The sequence below is a fragment of the Galeopterus variegatus genome, unplaced genomic scaffold (assembly GCF_000696425.1).
Source record: "Galeopterus variegatus unplaced genomic scaffold, G_variegatus-3.0.2 Scaffold411, whole genome shotgun sequence".
Taxonomy (NCBI): Eukaryota; Metazoa; Chordata; class Mammalia; order Dermoptera; family Cynocephalidae; genus Galeopterus; species Galeopterus variegatus.
In genome coordinates, this window is record NW_007726522.1 from 233,243 (window position 1) to 252,652 (window position 19,410).

A 19,410-nucleotide genomic window follows, 5' to 3' on the forward strand; every position below is an offset into this window, starting at 1 on the left:
ATGGTTTGTCTTCTTTACTTAAAACAGATGCCATCTTTTTTGCCTGTCACAGCACCACCATTCAGTACATAAACCTGAAGTTCTTCGTTCTTGGTTCCCTAAGTGTTCTTTATTGTCCCTTATTCCTCTGCACCTCCTTACCATCTATGCTGATGACTTCTTTTCCCACACTTTCTAAAGGCTGGGGTGAGCCCTGGGGGGAGCCTTCTACTCCAGCCACAACTGTGGATAATGGTACTTCAGCATGGGGTAAACCCATAGACAGTGGTCCCAGCTGGGGGGAACCCATTGCTGCGGCTTCCAACACATCCACGTGGGGCTCCAGCTCTGTTGGTCCACAAGCGTTAAGCAAATCTGGTAAGTTATTGATTATCCCTGGTAGCTGTTTTGTAGCAGTGGTGATTACTCACTGACCATAATTAAATAATTAGATAATGTCTCTATGTTATTGGTAATGTATCCATATAATTTGACATACTACATGATATTCAGTATTTGACAATGAATTTTTAGCATGGTTTGCTCTTTTATCTTTCTGAATTTTCCTTTTTTCTCATTATTCTTAGAACTGCAGCTATTAATGATTTGCATATACTTCACCAAATCTAAATTATATTTTACTAAATCAGATTATCTGGAAATAGTCTAGCAACTTTCATGCCATCAAACCTGAGAGACTGAATAGCATAACATGGCAACACATGTCCGGACTGTCAGATGATTCCCTGAAAAATATTATACAGGATATTAGCATAGTTCAGAAAGGACCCTGCGATTCAGACTAACACTGTCACTAACCCGTAGGTTGTGTATAGGATGCTCCACAGGAATCCCAAAGGCTGTGTGTGGAGATACAGTGCTTTCTGTTTATGACTTCCAATGCTCTTTGGCTGCTCTTCTGGAAAATATATATCAAAATTGATTATTTCAAATTCCATCCATCTTCTTTGTCCTGTGCCTCATTTATTCAAATTGTTAAGTGGGTATGAACAAGAGTGCTACCATTGTCTGTGTTTAGGAACTGTCTTATTTGTAAAGGCATGGGAGACATTTCACTGATTTTTTTTAATAAAAATAAATTCTTTTCTAGTGGAACTTTTAACTCACTATAAAACATGTATTCCTACTATGCACATTTGGGAAGGGAAATCAAAGTGTGTTTTGTTTCTTTAGGTCTCCTTCCCTGCTTTTTAATGTATGCTTGCCTCCAGAAAGAATTGTTTTATTTAAAGTATGTTTCTCTTTGTATCATAAATCCACAATCAGGGCCAAAATCTATGCAAGATGGCTGGTGTGGTGATGACATGCCGTTGCCTGGAAATCGCCCCACTGGCTGGGAAGAGGAGGAGGATGTAGAGATTGGAATGTGGAATAGTAATTCATCTCAAGAGCTTAACTCATCCTTAAATTGGCCACCATATACAAAGAAAATGTCATCGAAGGTAAACATTTCAAGGGCAAAGCCCTTGAAACTTTAAATTCCAAAGGTAGTTTACCCACAGAAAATTAATCTTCTGCCTGCCCATTTATGGCAATCAGTACAGTCCAGGCAGTCCCCAACTTAGTTATAGCCTCTCGTATGGGCAGCCACCTAGAAGAACGTGAGACCACAGGAACTTCCTTTCTCCCCACTGCTACAGCTTGGGATTTCTCTCCTCCTCCCCCTCCACCAGTGCTGCCTGGGACAGCCCCTCGCCCCAGGGTGGCGTCTGCAGTGGTGAGGATGAAGAGAAGGGCAAATCTCCATGTTGACTCTTTCCATCCCACTGCCAGTTCATCTCCCATCCCACCTCCTCACCTGGAGCCCCAACCCCCTTTACTTAGAGTCACCATCCTCCTTACTCATCTGCCATCTTTGTCCTTCCCCATCCCAAAGGGTCCTGTGACAAAAATCCCTAGGAATGGGCCATGCTTGATTTTGCTTGTATATACAGTCAAATCGTATTCCCAAACCTGGTTATACATCAGAATCATGTGGCATTTGTTAAAAATACAGCTTCCTGTACCCCAGGTCTACTGAAGTTTTAGAAATTGGACCAAGTTTCTTGTCCTAAGCAAGCTCCCCAAGTGTCTCTGATGCAGAGCCACTTTTGGGAATCACTGATTTAGAGCTGGTATTGGGGTCTGGTGTCTCATTCTCCTGGGGACTGTTTTCCAAATATGTGCCCAGTCCCCCCAAGTGATTCTAATATGTCCTCCCCACCTTATTTAAGAACGATTACCTTTTGAGGGACCTTAGAAGTCAAAGATGCAGTGGGAGCTGGATTGCCAAGGTCCCTCCCTTTTAATCCTGGGATTCTAAGTCTAGGACCTGCCATTTTCATTAAAAATTTTTTTCATTTGGCTGAATTTGCCTGTTGCCTCACCATATAGCTTATGAAGTGCTTTTACATGTTTTACATAAATCATTTGATCCTCATAACCCTCTAAGATAGGATACAGATGAGGAATTTGAGACTGGAAAAGGTGGTGACTTGCCCAAAGTTGCATAACTAGTGACAGAGCAAGGACTTAAGTTTAGGTCTTCCAATTCCAAACCCTGTGTTCTTCCCACTGGACCATGCTGTTTTGTGACTTTGTCTTTCCTTACAGGGTCTGAGTGGCAAAAAAAGGAGAAGGGAAAGGGTGTGTAGCCTTTTTACTCTTTCTCCTTTGTTTCTACTAGTAAAAAATCTTTAGAAAGCAACTGCAAACATTTATTTAGCCTCTGCTGTGTGCCAGGTACTGTGCTTGGTGCTGGGGATTCAAATACACTAAGATATGAGCTAGACCTTTAAGGAGCTCCTAGTCTAATATGGGACATTAGGAGAACTTTGTAAGAGAGTCAGTTTAAGTCTGGAAGATGTGTGGGGGTGGAATGTTCTAAGGAAAATAGCCTGACATAATTAAATGTAGAATTTCTAGAAGTGACAAGAGATCTGGCTCTGTAGTTAGATTAAGGACAGACTGTAAACTGTTTTCAGTATGGTGCCAAAGAATTTGAACTTTATTCTGTGTAAAATATGGAGCCAATGAAGGCAACATCAGTGGAGTTTTTAAAATTATTTATATTTTTAAAGAAAGCTAACCAATGGTAATATGAAATATAAATTGGAGCAGAGGAACGTTCAGAGTTAGGGATCTCAATTAGGAAGTTTCGCATTCAAGTTAGAAAGGAGGGCTTGAATTAGGAAACAGTGAATATCATTCATATAGTGGCAAGGACTAATTTGAAAGACATTTCAGAATAAAAGGGACAGAAGGACTTGTCAACAGGGTAGATATGGGGGTGGGAATGAAGGAGGAAAAGTAGTCAAAGGCGACTTCAGAAACCTCAGAGAGGGTTAGGCGCTTGCTTCAGAGACCTGCATTTGGGGGAGATTATGAAGCTGTGTTCTCTTCCACAGTCAGAAGGAACAGGTGGTAGCAATGGGAAAGGGAAATTAAGGCAACAGACTGAGAATGGTCCTGTGATCTTCACGTAAATGGGAGACCTAGGGCGCTACAGCTTCTAGCCCCCTGCTTACCACACTGCTGATCATGGACCCTTTATTCTCACAACTCACACATCAGTGTAGTTTTTGAACCATACCTCAACCAGCCACAGAAAGCCAACACTACTAAGTGGGAGGCTATCCAGCGTCAACCACTGCTGGGTGTGTTGGGTTCTTGGCAACACAAATTGAAATTTTAAAATGCTTTTCATGTGGAAACACATGGTATTTTTTCAGTACAGTGCACATTGCATAGTCAAATTATGGGTTAAATTGGCTTCTTTGGACTAACCTGCGAACCTAATCACTAATTTTTACTTTGGTTTGGTGTGAGAATTCCAAAAATCCAAATTATAATTAATTTTATACAATACAGTGCATTTGTAAGTTGTGAACTGCTTGATAGTTCACCATTATTCAGAGGCCACTTTTTTCTTTTTCTGGGTCGCTGATGCCTTTGCTTCTTTCTTTTCCTTCTGACTGCTTGCCTTAGAGATTTCTCTGTGCATTACAGCTATACCAGAGGACTGGAGCAAAGGAAGTTGAAAAATCAAATGAGCTGATTTTTAATTGTTAACAACTCTGATAAGAGTTGGTTGGAGGAGAAATGATTGGCTAAAAATGAGAGTTGGGAATTGTCTTGAAGTTTTATTAATCCATCACTATACCCAGATAAATAGAGATGGCCATGGCATCTTTTCTACTCTTTTATTTTACAAAGGGAATGATGAAAGGTGGAAACAAACAAGAAGAAGCGTGGATAAATCCGTTTGTTAAGCAGTTTTCAAATATCAGTTTTTCGGTAAGTATGTTTTCTTAGCAGCCCCCTCCCATTTTAATGGTGGTGCATAATTTATCCCAATTCCATTTTTTTTTTTTGTTTTCCTCAAAATTCTACTTTGTTTTTTAGATCTTATGAATATGCCTGAAGTTAGAGTAAAATTGGCTTTCAGACCTTCTTTATTGTTATGATTTCAGCTAAAAATGTGATTACATGCCTTACTTAAAAACATTAGGCAATGTAAAAAATGCCTTATGATGCACTTGAATTTCACAGATAATGAAATCCCGTAAAATTCTTCCTTTTGATCAGTTGAGATCAAATTGATCAGTTAAGATCTGTTAACATGCTGTTTTTTCTTCAGAGAGACTCACCAGAGGAAAATGTACAGAGCAATAAGATGGACCTTTCTGGAGGTAAGAGAAAAAAATTTTTTTCTATTTATTTGTTTATAAGAGAAAATTAGTTTCATCCTAAATTCATCACTGATGGATTCACATGTTTGTGACGTGATCTTACTGAAAGAGCCCTGACCTAGACCAGGAGAGGGGAGACCTGGCTCCTAACTGCAGTATTCCTCCAGTGCATGTTAACATGTTGGGATTGAATGAATTGATGTGTGTTTAAAGTGCAGACTACTGTGCAAATCTTAGGTAGTGGTGATATTAGTCTACAATGCCCTCAAACACAGTCCTGTCAGGAGTGAGTTATACAGGTTGGGAGGGGGTATAGACTTCTTGATCAGGGAACATGTGAATGAAGGCCTAGAAACATGACAGAGACATCTTAAACCATTCTGGAGAAATGGCAAGTGGTTCCATAGAATGAGACAAGAAGTACAAAAAGCTTGAGGGTCTGAACTTATTTGGATTTATGTTTTAGAAAAATAATCTGGGATATAGATTGAAAATCTCTTAGGACAGAAAACATTGGCATCAGAGGACAAACAAGTGATATTAAAGATAGTAAAACCAGTTGGAGATTTGTTGTAATAATCGGGGATTGTTTTCAAAGCTCCAAACTAAGGCAGTAGATGGGTAGAATCCAATTCAGTGGGGACTTAGGAATTAGAATCAACAAAAGTCGATAACCAGTTTGAACCAACTTGTTACGCAGGGTGAGGGAGAGAGAGTGGTGGAAGATGACTCCCCGCTTTCTTGCCTGGATCATTCAGTAGATGGTAGTGCTGTTGTAGTAACATGAGTGCAATCAGAAGACAGAGCTGTACAGTAATTTGAACAGAGAAAGTTTAATATAAATATATGGAATTGCTGACTCTAACAAAGAATTAGAGTACCGAGGGATTGGCTAGTAAGAGGTCAGGAGAACTCTAAAGAGTATATAAATAGCAGATATAAGGAGAAATCACTAAACTTAGGACTGAGAGAATGTGCCTGAGGAATGGCCCTACCCTTTCCCCCACCTCTACTGTAAGGCTGAGATCCAGACTTGGGCATGGCTGTGACTCACTGCATGGCAGAGAAGTCACTATGGTGCCACCCCAGTGGAATTGGAGGAAATCTACCTATTCTAAGATACTTTTGGAAGCAGTTCACAAGAGAGGTGTCTGCCTAGAGGCACTGTGCTACAAAACTGCCAGAGGGGATGTGGGTGGGGAGCTGCTGGCCACTGGTGAGGAGCACAGCAGAAGCCTGGTGCTGGAAAAGCTCCCTGTGCTATGGGAGAGAACACACCAGAACTATAGGAAACCAAACCTTTCCTTTTGCAGTGTCTCGGTGCCAATTTGCAAAGGAAAAAAAATACGTAAGGGGCCCAGATCCATTTTTTTTTTCCTCAGAGGAGTCAAAAGGGTGCATATGGAGCTGAGAAGTAATGTCAGTAATCTGCATAGTTCACCCCAACCCTTTGACTGCTCACCTTCCACGTGCACTCTTGTACACACATTTAAACTCCAGTACAACGGCAAAACATCTCTATGTTCTATTTGACACGATACAGCTTGCTTTCTTACAAGTGAGGAAGTTTTCACCTTCTTACCAAGGTGAGGGGATGCATAGTCTGGGTAGCCATTGTGTTCATCACTGGCCATATTAATTACCCCTCACATTCAGTCACAGGTTGTGAGACTAAATTGTAAAGTTAACTTTCAGTAACTCAGGAATAAAGTAAAAATGGGAGAGAGAAAGAAGAAGAAGATCGTGTGCCTGTGTGAATTAATACATACCTATAATGAGCAGTAGAAAACATGCAAAGCCACTGCCACCCTTCTGTGTTTGGTCACAGCCATCGTTGGTGTCAGTGGCTTCCTTTTTTCACTTCCTAGTCCACACTTACCTCACTGGCAGGTTGAACCTCAGCTTCTCTGGGTTCTCTACCTGATAGAGTGACCCAGCCTTCATTCCCAAAGGATCTGAACCCTCAGTTGTCCTGCCCTTTTTTGGTTGCTGTAGTTTTTCATTAACCTTCACGACAGGGCACGGAAACACTAGGAGGCACCCCACAGAATCCCCTCAGTTTCAGATAGAGTCTTCACTGCCTTTATTTTGTATCTGGAAACCAATTTCCCCTTGATAGTCAGAACCAATCACTCCAGCCAGTAGAGTAGCCCCTTTTTTGCGTGCTAGTTTATGTCATAAGGAGTGCAGAATGACCAGGTTGCGGAGTCTTTGTCTTCCAGTGTAGTGGAACCATGGTTATGCCTATTACAGGAAGTATTTTCTCTGCCAAGGACTAAGTTCTCTAAACCAGGAGAGTTGTCAGAACAGGAAGCAAGAATTCTGCAAGTGGCTTATTAGGTGTAATTCACCTTTTGATTCCCAGACCTGCGAATTCTGGTAATGGGGGAGATACATAGACACATACTACATCCTGTAAGAGAGAAGCCCATCCTTTTAGGATGTCGTCTCCCAACTTGCTTTGTAGCTGTGTCCTCTGTAAGCCATTCTACCTGTCAAGTTGGGTAGCTACTCTCAGGTAATGGCATAAGATATGAGTTTCTTGATCAGACACAATGCTGTGAGGAGTACCATGACAGTGGACAAGGTGTTGTGTGAGACCCTGGATGGCAGAAGCTTTACAGATGAGAAAAATCCCTATCCAGAATATTCTTTGCCTCCTCCGCGGCTCACTGAATGGTGGGGAAGTTGTGTGTTCTCATGCTAGAAGTATGCTCTCTACGGTGCTGGGAAAGCTGCTCATGGAAAAGTGTCTCCCCTGACACACTGCTGCAAAACTGTTTGGAGGTATAGGGGAATGCTAGGAGATGCTGGCCACCGAGTGCTGCTGGCAAAGTGGGTGACACTGGAGAAGCTGCAAGTGCTACTGAGTCCTGCCAGGTGGGCACACTCCTGAGCACACTGGACAAGGAAGCAAACTCTCTCTCTGGTGCTATCTCTAGTGCCCTCTACTGACAAAGCCTCAGTGCCAGCTGACAAAGGGAAAGACATAAAGGGTTCATATATATTTGCACAGAGCTGTCAAAAAGGGTGAATTTGGAGCTGAGAGACAATAAGTAAGTGGCTATTGTTTGAGATAAGAAATATAGTGGGAATAGCAGGTTTGATGGATAAGATATTGAGATTGAAGTTTCTATGAAAACTCTTTGGCAGTGCCCACTAAGCAATAGAAAATCTAAATATGGATCTCAGAATAGATAGGGCTGGAGATAACACATGTGATTAATTAGACAGGGATGGCAGTAAAAGCCATGAGAATAGTTTGACCAGAGTTGTAGACTAATGGACCAAAGACAGACTTCTGGAGAACAATGACATTTAAGCAATGATCCTGAGTTGCACAAGGGAATTCCTGTATGCTGCCATCCATTTGACTATCACAGTTCAGTTCAGCCACCAGAAAAGAGAGGGGAATTAAGAATTTCTTTTTACACCTTGTTACCAAATAAACCATTTGTCTCTACTCTTAAAAAAAAAAAAAAAAAAGAAAGAAAGAAAGAAAGAAATCCTGAGGAGAAGTAGAACAAATTAGAGTAGAATAGTTTTTCGGAAGCCAGGTGAGCATAGAGTTTTGGAGAGGAGAATAGTTGTCAGGGAGTGCATTTGACAGTGGGCTTGAGGTGAGTCATTGGTAACTAAAGGGCCTTATTAGAGGACTGGCAGACTTGGGAGAGTGCCACGTTTGGCACTCAGTCGGTTTCTCAAGGGGTGCAGAGTGTTGGGGTATGGTTTGTGGAGAAGATATACATGCTACTCTTTTTTTCCCCCACCCAGACATGCTACTCTTTTAAATGATATCATTTGGGGAAAATAACCTGTGTTATTAGGAAGGAACAGCTTGGAGAGAGACTTAGGAGAAGAGTTGGTTGCATTTGGTTACAGGATTAGAGGTAGAGTGAGGGATAGAGCTCAAGATGGCTAGCTCGGGTGCATCAGTGATGGTGATGCCATTAATGAGGAGAGAAATCAGAGGAGGATGTTGTTGCCAAAGATTATTGACATTCAAGGGAATTCAAGGGAGGACTCTTACAAGTGCTTAAAGGTGGATTATTCAGATCCCTGATCCGTGTTTGGAACAGTATTTCAAGAAACAAATGGCATTTTAAAAATGTACCTATTTTAAGAATTTTTTCCTTGTGTTAAATTTTTTTTCCCACTTGCTTGGAATGAGGATATTAAGGGTAACTATTGTGGTGATGGCAGGCATCTCAGTAAACAACAATTGCAAAGAAACAACGGATGAGATTTGAGGATTGAGAATATGTGGGGAATGAGGAGTGGGAAGATGAAAACGCGTTAGAAGTGACAAGGGGACATCGAAGTGGATATGCTTAGCAGGCAGTTAAAGATGTGGGACTGAGCTCAAGTATGAAGTCGAAGCTGGGCATCTGTATTTGGCGGTCACCTGAACGGGTGTGACTATTGATACTTTGACCATGAATAAAGTCCAAGGGAAGCAAGTGTATACGGAGATAGTCAGAAGACTCATACTGAGCGCCCTGAGTAAGCTTTGGTGTACACCAGCGTTGAGGAAGCACAAGGAGGTGGGCTCAGCTGTGGGCAGAGCAGGAGAAACCAGAATGGGCTCAGGGTGAGGGCAGGAGGCAGACAGCATTATCCACTTGTAAAAGAAAAGGGTTGTTGCAGTAGGATGGCAGCTTACAGGCTGGCTGCACGCAGCCGAGAAGACTTGACAGGAGAGGAGTTTCCATGAGAGAAGGTCATACTGCAGAGCAGCCAGAGAGAGGAGAGCGAAGGACAGAGCAAGGCCTTAGAGAGAGGGAGACGTTATGCTGTCCAGTCTCTGCTTTCTTGTCTGCTAAGTAGGTGTGGTAATAGTAGAGTTACAGGCATTGAATCAGTACATATAAAGCGCTTAGAATGGTTCCTGACACATAGTAAGCATTTATTAAGTGGTGGCTTGTCATGGTGGGTGCTGGCTGTTGTTTTTGTCACTTGTTAATGGAAATTAAGCAGGTTAGAGATGACTAAAGATGTCTTATGTTGCTTAAGATGTCTTTTTTAAATGAAGTTTTTAGCCACCTGTTTACAAATCTGTTTTCAAGTTAATTGGTTCAATAAAGTAACAGTATCTGCTAAAGCCAACTTCACTTGTGAGGCATGCGAGATCTGTGAAGTGCAGGTGCATTTTTTACATGTCCTTGTCAAGGCAGAAGTCATTTCAGTTTGGAAAGTGAGTACTTTTTCTATTGTAAATTTATCTGAAACCAATTAGGTTGTATTTCTATTTGATAACATAGTCTTCTGCATTTATTAGGAATGTTACAAGATAAACGAATGGAGATAGATAAACATAGCCTAAATATTGGTGATTACAATCGAGCGGTCGGGAAAGGCCCTGGTTCTCGGCCTCAGATTTCCAAAGAGTCTTCCATGGAACGCAGTCCTTATTTTGATAAGGTAATAAGTTTTTTTTCTCTTATCTCTGTGACTAATACACCAGAACACATAATAGCGCAATTTTCACATTAATGTTTTAGAATATTTTATGCAGTAAAAAGTGTTATAATCGAGTGCCAAGTCCTATTATTGTTCGTTGTCCTTTTATGTCTCAGTTTAGCATAGGAGTTGCACTTATATTTTCTTCTTAATCCCATAAAATATGTTTGGCTCTTTTTGTGTACTCTAGAATCAACACTAATCTGATCTCTTCTGTTTTCTGCCTGTTTCCTGTTGGTGCTGGAATGTCGTGTGACTGCTCTTCTGCTCCTGCAATGATTTCTCCCTTCCGCTTGTTTGCTTGGCTGGTGTTGCACACCTTTCTGTCTGTCCAATCAGGATGGCATTGTAGCAGATGAATCCCAAAACTTGCAGTTTATGTCCAGTCAAAGCATGAAGCTTCCCCCTTCAAATAGTGCACTACCTAACCAGGCCCTTGGCTCCATAGCAGGGCTGGGTATGCAAAACTTGAATTCTGTTAGACAGGTAAGTCCAGATGTGTATTTTAGGCTCTCTGTTGAATGATTTGTATCAGTAATAAGATCTCTCTTACATGTTAGTAACTGTGTTTAAATCAGTCATACCATGTGTAATGTGATGATTGTCTTTAAAGTCACTGTTACTTTGTGGTTGGTTTTTGTAGAACGGCAATCCCAGTATGTTTGGTGTTGGAAACACAGCAGCACAACCCCGGGGCATGCAGCAGCCTCCAGCACAACCTCTTAGTTCATCTCAGCCTAATCTCCGTGCTCAAGTGCCTCCTCCATTACTCTCCCCTCAGGTAAATAAGCTTTAATTAGTAAGGCAAAGACAGGCAGAAAGACCATAAATACCCTCCCCCCATAAACAATCCACAAATTTATTTGCTCAGTTGATAATTTAAAGTACACAGCACACTTTAGCTAGCTTGAGTTATTTCATCAGCATTATTAACTTACCATTGTGATCCTAAGGTTCCAGTTTCATTGCTGAAGTATGCACCAAACAACGGTGGCCTGAATCCGCTCTTTGGCCCTCAACAGGTAGCCATGCTGAACCAGCTATCCCAACTAAACCAGCTTTCTCAGATCTCCCAGTTACAGGTGAGTAGAATAGTCTTATTTAGTACGCATTTATTGAGTGCTGTGTGCTAAACACGACTGTGCGGGAAGTATGCAGTAAGCAAAAGAAGCATAGTCAGAGCTCTTCCAGAGCTTCTAGTCTTATCAGGAAAGATGGATGGTGAATGAACACGTGTGAGTAGTGTTTTGGAAGCGCAGGATGCCTCTGAAAGCTCACCTCCCATAGGTCTTTCAGCAGCCTACTAATATTTTACGTATAACAGTGACCACCTTTTTCCCATCTTCCCTCCAGCGATTGTTAGCGCAGCAGCAAAGAGCGCAGAGTCAGAGAAGTGTGCCTTCTGGTAACCGGCAGCAGCAAGACCAGCAGGTACATCAGATCCTTCCACTTGTTATGCCACCCTTCACTTTGTTAAATGCAACTTACATCGTTTCTGTTGTAACAAGAGATTTGAAATGTCTTTATTAAAATAAAATTTTTAATGTATAATGAAGTATCTTGTTTATTAAGTCTGTTGTTTGCTCATGAGTCACTTTAACTACTATACTGTGGTGGTTCACTTTCCTGCTGGGAAGGAAGTGAATTCAGAAACGCAGAGGAATATGTTGGCATCTGTAAGGACTTCTTTCCCACAGTTTTTCTCAATCACTTTGTTGTTTTAAGGGTCGACCTCTTAGTGTGCAGCAGCAAATGATGCAGCAATCGCGTCAACTTGATCCAAACCTGTTGGTGAAGCAGCAGACTCCGCCTTCTCAGCAGCAACCACTCCATCAGCCAGCCATGAAGTCTTTCCTTGATAATGTCATACCCCACACTACACCTGAGCTGCAAAAAGGGCCATCACCAATAAATGCTTTCAGCAACTTTCCTATAGGTGGGTTTCTCCCAGCCAGAGCATTCAGCTGATGCTTGGTTTTCACAAGCATGCATCCTTCTCTCTTACCTTCATAAGTCTAGTCTTTCACAAAAGCTACATTAGATTCTCCACTGTGCCCTTTCAGAGTTGCCACACCCTTTTCTAGGTTTAGACCATCTTCACGATTCAGAGAAAATCTCTCTCCATTGAAGAGAATCACACTATTTTAGAAATTCCACACTCATTTAAAGTGGGTTAGAGTAAAGGAAACATTTATTTTTAAGACCCAGACAGCTTAATTGTAGGATATGAAGGGATGAGGAAAGCTGATGTTATTGTTATTAGAAAGAACACACCAGAGAATATTTTTAGCAGTGTGGCTTTAGAGAAACAACTAGGAATGGTCACAGTCACATTTGCTGGTTTTCAGAACTTGAAAAGTGAATTATTTTCTAAATATATATAAATGATTACTGGTTTAAATAAGAAAATGAGGGTAAGAGAAGGAACTGCCTTTATCACATAGGCAGTAGCTTCCTCCCTTTTTTTTCCTTTATCTCCACGCTTTTATTCACTGTGTGGAAACTTGAGGCTTGTATGTTTTCTCCTTCCTAGGTCCCTTTTTTTCTTGAGCCCTTGGTTATGTTTTTACCCCTGATTGTTCATACCGTGTTCATTTTGCTTTTTCTTTCTCTCTCTTCCCATGTGGTGGGTTCTTGTAAACCAGCTTTGTTGGTTGCTAGCCCAATTGTGTTGAAGACCATTAGTGAACGAGCATGTTCTGGGATGTGGGCAGAGGCTGGGGCATGCTCTTGCCCCTGCTGCTGCTTCTCTTTGTGGCTGAACTGATACGTTATTGGCTCTCCCAGGTATTAGCATGGACTCTGAGCTAGGACATAAATTGCACTTTGAGTCCTTGGAATTGTTAGCAATCTCTGTATGTTTCCAGAAACAGTTCCCTTGTCAGTTATCACTGGGTGAATACTGTAGATGCCATTGGGTGGTGACCAGGTGATTCCAGAGACAACAGTATAGTGGTAAAAGAATACCCAAGAACAGTGAGAGATTTTGATCTCACGAGTGAAGGGAAGTGGCTCTCACTATTTGACTGTTCACTTGACATAAAAATTGGACCAGTGGGGAGAGAAGTTCTAAATATGAGATTTCCTATCCTGGCTGGCTTTTCAATAAGGGATACTTTTTAATTACACAAGTCTGCTTAATCCATGCAAACACCATTATCTAAATCAGGCATGGGCAAACTATAGCCTGTTCACCAAACTATAGCCCACTGCCTGGTTTTGTAAAGTTTTATTGGAACACAACGACACTCTTTCTTTAACATTATCTATTGCTGCTTTCATGCTATAACAGCAGAGTTGCATAGAGACACAGACCATGTGGCCCACAAAGCCTGAGATACTGTCTGAACCTTTACAGAAAAACTTGCCAACTCTTGATCTAATTGATGGGCCCAAGAGCAGCAAATTTGATTGCTCTTCTCAAAAATGGAGATGATATTAGAGAATTTATATTATTAAAGTTTTTAAGTTTGATAGAGTGGTATCATGTGGACTCTCATCAGACCAAATAAAATTATTTAATTTGAAACTTCAGAATAAGAACCACATGGGAGCATGTGAAACAAAGATTCTGGCTCCCACTAGAATGTCTTCATTTTTAACAGGCATTTTTTGGTGATTCAGATGTTAATGGTCCATGTATCACACTTTAAGAAACATTGGCTTATTGGTCAGTTTTCTGACCACAATATCTAAGGTTGAAATTTATGTCTTTGTTCCAAGAGAGTAAGTCTAAGTCTGACATGGCACATCAGCAAAGTTCAAGTAAATTTTGCTTTACAATGTGACAGTCTACTCCTTAGGTGTAATAGCTAGAGCAGGTCTGTTTTACTTTTAAATGACAACATCCTTTGGCTAGTCAGCCAGCTGAAAATTGTTCAGTTTGCAAGCAAAAGATAGCAACTGAGAGTTGGTCACACATTTTTCACATGTGGTATTCTTGAGAAATAGCTAAACAGGTACATTTTATTAGAGGTATGTTTACAAACTTCATAATTCAGCCTCCTTAAAACTGTTTTTGTCTCTTATTTTGCCAAGGAGTTTTAAAATAATCAAAATTATATGAAGAAATAGTTTTCCATAAATAACAATTATAGTATTAACAGTTCTGTGTTAATTTGTGAATGTTACACTGTTGAGTGTTAGAATAGCTATTTAGAACTTGCATGTGTTGCTGTCTTCTGTAACCTAGCCGAGGCTCTTTCTCCCAAAAGTATTTCTGCATGACCTTGGCCAGGAGTCCAGGGTGTCTGTCCTGCCTGCCTCGTCTTCATCATCATTTGGCTGTGCCGCATTGGCAGGATGATATTTATTTAGGACCATTAAACAGCATTGAAAATATTAGATTAGTTACATATATTTTTCTGGAAAGAGAAGTTGCGGTACTAGAAGGAAAATGTGCTGTCATTTTATAAGATTTTTTTTTTTTTAATTTTAAGGCTTGAACTCAAACTTGAATGTAAATATGGATATGAACAGTATTAAAGAGCCACAGTCGAGACTAAGGAAGTGGACTACAGTGGACAGCATTTCTGTGAACACATCTTTGGATCAAAACTCCAGCAAACATGGTATAAAATACATTCTTACATTTACCCTTAAAAAAAAAAAAAAGCCAACCTGTAGAGTACTAAATTTAGGCCTTTATTTTAAGTACGTATTTTCAAAGCCAAATTACATTAGAACTTTTTCTTCATTTAAAAAGTGCTTTTTAATTATTAAATCTTAGAACAGGAGATTTAAAAAAATTTTTCACCTTTATTTTCCTGTTTTACAAAGGAGAGATCAGATGATGCATCTTAAAAAGTTATGCCCTTTTGATGGTCATTTAGGTTTTTGTTTTTGTTTTTTTGTGGTGGCTGGTCTGAACCCTTGACCTTGGTGTTATCAGCACCATGCTCTAACCAAGTGAGCTAACTATAACTAGCCAGTGTGGATTTTTTCCCTAAGTGATTTTATTGTTCTTATGTTCTGCTTATTAACATTTACTGAATTTAATCTGATACGTTCACAGTAGGGTATTAAAAACTACTGTAATTTTATTTCTATCAGTTTCTTGTTCATTGACACATTTTCTTTATGTATTTTGTTGCTGTGTGTAAGTCATAGATGTAATATTGTCTTTTCAGCAGTTCATTAAATCTTTTTTAGAAACACCATTTTCATCTTATTTAATATATTCATTCAGCACATGTTAACGGAATACCTTCTGCTTTTCAAGGACTGTGCAAGGCACCTAGAATGCATACATAAGTATGTACATACATACACACAGTTGAGTTTATGTATGTAAAAATATATATATGTACATATGTAAAAATACTTGCCCTGGAGGAGCTCATTGTTGGCAAAAGTAAACATGTAAATAGCTTTAGTACACTGTAATAGGTACTATAAAAGTTAATATGTATAATAGTACTAATAGTACAATAATACAGAGTTCCATAAGAGCATTGAATCAAATAACTGGGGGGTTCTGGAAAGTCTTTATAGAAAGACTTGTCTTGAAATGAGTCTTCAGATTTACCAAACAAGCAAACCGGAAGAACAACCAAGAGAGAAGAGTGCATATGAAGCTCAAAGAGAACAGCCTGAACTCTGTGTCTGGGCGTATCTGGAGGTGGAAGTGCAAGTGAGAGAAAGGAGGCAGGAGAGGTGGAATGGTAGTGGGTAGGGGGCAAATCATGGGACACTTCTATGGCATAAATGATTTTAAAAATGAAAATGGTGGACATCTATAGGCAGGTAACAAAGTACTCTAGGTGAGAGAAAGAAAAGGCAGTGAACAGAAGGGAGTGCATTGAAGACAGTTTTAGAATTAAGGGCAAAGGGCTGGGTAACTAACTGAACTCATTCTTTCATTCAGCAAGTATCTGGTTACCTGTGAAGTTCCCCCGTGCCTTTAGTCTTCTTCAGTCCTCCCCTTGACATTTAAGTCTTGGCTCAAGAATCATTTCCAAGAAGCATTCTCCAGGCTTTGTGCTCCCATAGGACCGTTTATATGTCTCTGTCTTGTAGGCCTGTCTTCATCACAGGACCATAGACTCCTGGAGGACAGTAATAACACTTTGCTTCCTTTGTAGTCCCATTGAGCACATGGAAGCACTTGCTTAGTGAGCATCTGCTCGGTGAAGGGGTGAGTGGACAGGAATGCAAGTAATGATGGAGTAAATGCAGGAATCGAAGCAGGTGATGAATCAGTTTTAGATTTGTTAAGTGTGGTATTTGGGCATAACTCAAAATGTGGAAATCCCCAGTAAGAAATTAGAAATAGAGGTCTAGCACTCAGGAGACAAATCTGGGCTAGAGTAAGATTTGGTATTCATCTGAATTTTGAAGACATGGACATCGATGAAATTGCCCAGTGGAAGAGAGTGTGGAGAAAAGAGCAAGGACAGAATCCTGGAGCCAGCAGTAGTAAACCAGGGCAGGAATGGCTAGAGAGATACAATGTGGAGACCTACAAAAATGTTTCTACTGTGCAGTCTTCTGTCTTTTCAGGTTAAAATGAATTTTTTCATTTCTGTTTTACATATCTGATCCTCACTTTCCTTATAAAAATGAAGTATTGCCTTCCTTTTTTTTCACTGCTGTTGTGAGTGTAATGTATATCATATTTTCTTAAGTACTCTCCCCTTACATAGGGTATACCAGTATACAGTATGCATTATGTATGTAAATGGGGTATCATATCATGGCAGCATGTGCTTTGAAGTCGTTAAGCCTCAGTGTTTGCAGGTGTAAGATAGAGATGATAGGACTGTTGAGAATTGAGTAAGATAGTATTTGTTACGCTCTTACCTCATTGCCCAGCATTGACATGTAGGCGGTGGGTGGTGGTGTCTTCTTATCAACCTATCATAACTTTGTTTTTTATTTAATTTATTTAGTAAAGTAATTTGAATGGCTTATATTATTATTTTATATTATCTCCTTTTTTTTTTTTTTAAAGAACTTAGTATCTATTTTTTTATCTTTTTTCCCCCACCATGCCTTTTATTGCGTGGACTGTTTTCTCCTACATAAATCTGGAATGTGAGCAAAGCATATTTTAAGTTTTTTAGTGATACCTTAAACACTAAATATTTTTATTCCTATATATATAGCAACCTAACAAATATATTTTAGTAATGTTCTCTTCAGAATAAGAAGGGGGAGCTTGGTGCTTTTTTTTTTTTTTTTTTTTTTTTTTTCCGTGTCTGGCAACGGATCACAACCCTCAGTGTCACCCCCATACCGGACCGGGACCGGCAACAGGATCGCAACCCTTGGTGTTGCCCCCACGCCTCGCTCAGCCAGTGAGCGGGAACCGGTCTGTATGTGGGATCCGAACCCTCGGCGGGAGCGCCACCGCGCTTCCCAAGCGGCGCACTAGCGCAGTGCGCCACCGGGCCGCCTACCATTCTTTATTTACTTAACTTGATGTCCTGAAACTTTCTTTTGTCATTTTTCCTTTTTGTTTTTTAAAATTATTTTTCTGTTAGTAATACAAATTGCTTATTTTTAGTCTCCAAAACATTCTCATTTTCTTCTCTTTACCTGCTTATATACCTAATCTTAACCAGTCCAAGGCCAGTAGTCCTTCTTGCAGGAATATTATTTTAATACCTTCAGGCTTTTATTTCTTGAAAACTCAGTAATGCTTGATAGGATTTCCTCTCTTTGGTTGCTTATATTCAGTCTTCATTGTTGTTGTTGTTTTTTATTTTTCCCGTCCTTGTAAAAATCTTGTGTAAAGATGACTTCAAAAATATGCCTTGAGGGGCCGGCCCGGTGGTGCACTGGATAAGTGCGCCGCTTGGGAAGCGCGGTGGCGCTCCCGCCCGAGGGTTCGGATCCCACATACAGACCGGTTCCCGCTCACTGGCTGAGCGAGGCGCCGGAGCAACACCGAGGGTTGCAATCCCGTTGCCGGTCCCCGGTCCGGTACGGGGGCAACACTGAGGGTTGCGATCCGTTGCCGGACACGGAAAAAGACAAAAGACAAAAAAAAAAAAAAAATATGCCTTGATCAGGTCATAGCCTGGTCTTCATCTCTAGAAAAAAAGACAATTTAGATTCACATCTGTCTGTAAGAGCCCTCTAAATTTCAAGTTTCAAAAATTGTTTTTCTTTTTAAGTTTTCAATCTGTTTTAAAGAAAAAAATTTTTCTTATCATCATAACAACCCTCCTGTTTATTCTTTCATTTTCTCCCTGGATTCCTCATTTTTGCTCTTTTAGCTCTTTTCCTTCTCTCCCTCTCTTTGTCTCTGTCTCTCAACTTAGAGACATCTTCTCAGACATATTCTTGTTTGCTTTGTTTTCCTTTTTCCTTATATTAAAAAACTACAGAAATTTTAATCTTTTCTCTCCATTATTAATATTTTGGTATAGTCCTCCCCCTTTTATTGAAGATTACAATTATTTTTATTTGCCCAAATGATTGACTAGTAGACATCTATGTAAAATATTAACATGAATCTAGGAAACACCTTTAGTGAGTCTAAAGCCCCATCAAACAGGAATGATTTTACACTGAGGGCAGAGTGTAAAGCTCAGGAAAAGGGCAGCCTTTTTCCTGAAGCGTTGTTTTTACTTAAATTTGAGAAAAACTTATTTTTACTAGAGTGTGGTACCCTATCAGACCTTAGACATTTTTTCTTCTCTGGTGGCAGTAGCAAGCAGCTGCTTGCCACACATGTGGAGCTGAATCTCCGTGGAGGTTTTGGAGGTGTTCTTATTTATGTGTTTTTGTGGACAGTGTTTTTGTCTCAGTAAATACCTAGAAGTGAAATATAAGGTCCACAGGGTACATTTTTAACTCTGTTTTTTAAAAAGTTGATAATAAAAATTGTAGATTTCTGTTGTGTCCAATGTGTTCTGATATATGTGTACATTGTGGAACGGCCTTCTCCCTTTTTTAAAAAAGTAAAATTGGCGTCTTACTGAGTACTCGAGGGATCCCAAAACTACCAACCCACATGTTGTGTTTTGTTAGATCCTCTCTATAGTGAGATTTTTTTGGAACCAATCTATTTAAATGTTCAGGAGATTTTATTTAAAATTCGAAATTCAGGCATCTGTTTGGAAAGGGGAGGATCTGGTGGTCCCGCGCCTGCCACCCTGCCATCCTGCCAAGCTGAGTGTTTACGGCTGCCCCGTTGCTGTCTCCTGCATGGCGTGTCTACTGCTTGTCTTTGCGTTGGCTTTTCTCCCCACGCCTCCCTCTGTGGCCTCCCTCTTGCGCTCTCCCTGCCAGGGATGGGAGAGTCCCCTAGACTCACGCTTCCCCCTGCAGG

The 19,410-nt window shown here is 40.4% G+C and overlaps 1 protein-coding gene across 5 annotated transcripts in view; it reads left to right on the forward strand.

The window, feature by feature from the left end:
* TNRC6A (trinucleotide repeat containing 6A) overlaps positions 1 to 19,410 on the forward strand; it is a 94,015-nt gene that overhangs the window by 65,837 nt on the left and 8,768 nt on the right. The window contains exons 7-18 of one of the 5 annotated variants that reach the window (XM_008568453.1): positions 181 to 357; positions 1,267 to 1,442; positions 2,593 to 2,625; positions 4,195 to 4,275; positions 4,619 to 4,670; positions 9,949 to 10,091; positions 10,470 to 10,616; positions 10,774 to 10,911; positions 11,084 to 11,212; positions 11,484 to 11,561; positions 11,856 to 12,066; positions 14,570 to 14,701. In XM_008568453.1, coding sequence (XP_008566675.1) covers positions 181 to 357; positions 1,267 to 1,442; positions 2,593 to 2,625; positions 4,195 to 4,275; positions 4,619 to 4,670; positions 9,949 to 10,091; positions 10,470 to 10,616; positions 10,774 to 10,911; positions 11,084 to 11,212; positions 11,484 to 11,561; positions 11,856 to 12,066; positions 14,570 to 14,701 — 1,497 coding nt within the window. The remainder of the gene's footprint in view (positions 1 to 180; positions 358 to 1,266; positions 1,443 to 2,592; positions 2,626 to 4,194; positions 4,276 to 4,618; positions 4,671 to 9,948; positions 10,092 to 10,469; positions 10,617 to 10,773; positions 10,912 to 11,083; positions 11,213 to 11,483; positions 11,562 to 11,855; positions 12,067 to 14,569; positions 14,702 to 19,410) is intronic. The other 4 variants (XM_008568455.1, XM_008568456.1, XM_008568454.1 and 1 more) reach the window with 4 other exon arrangements.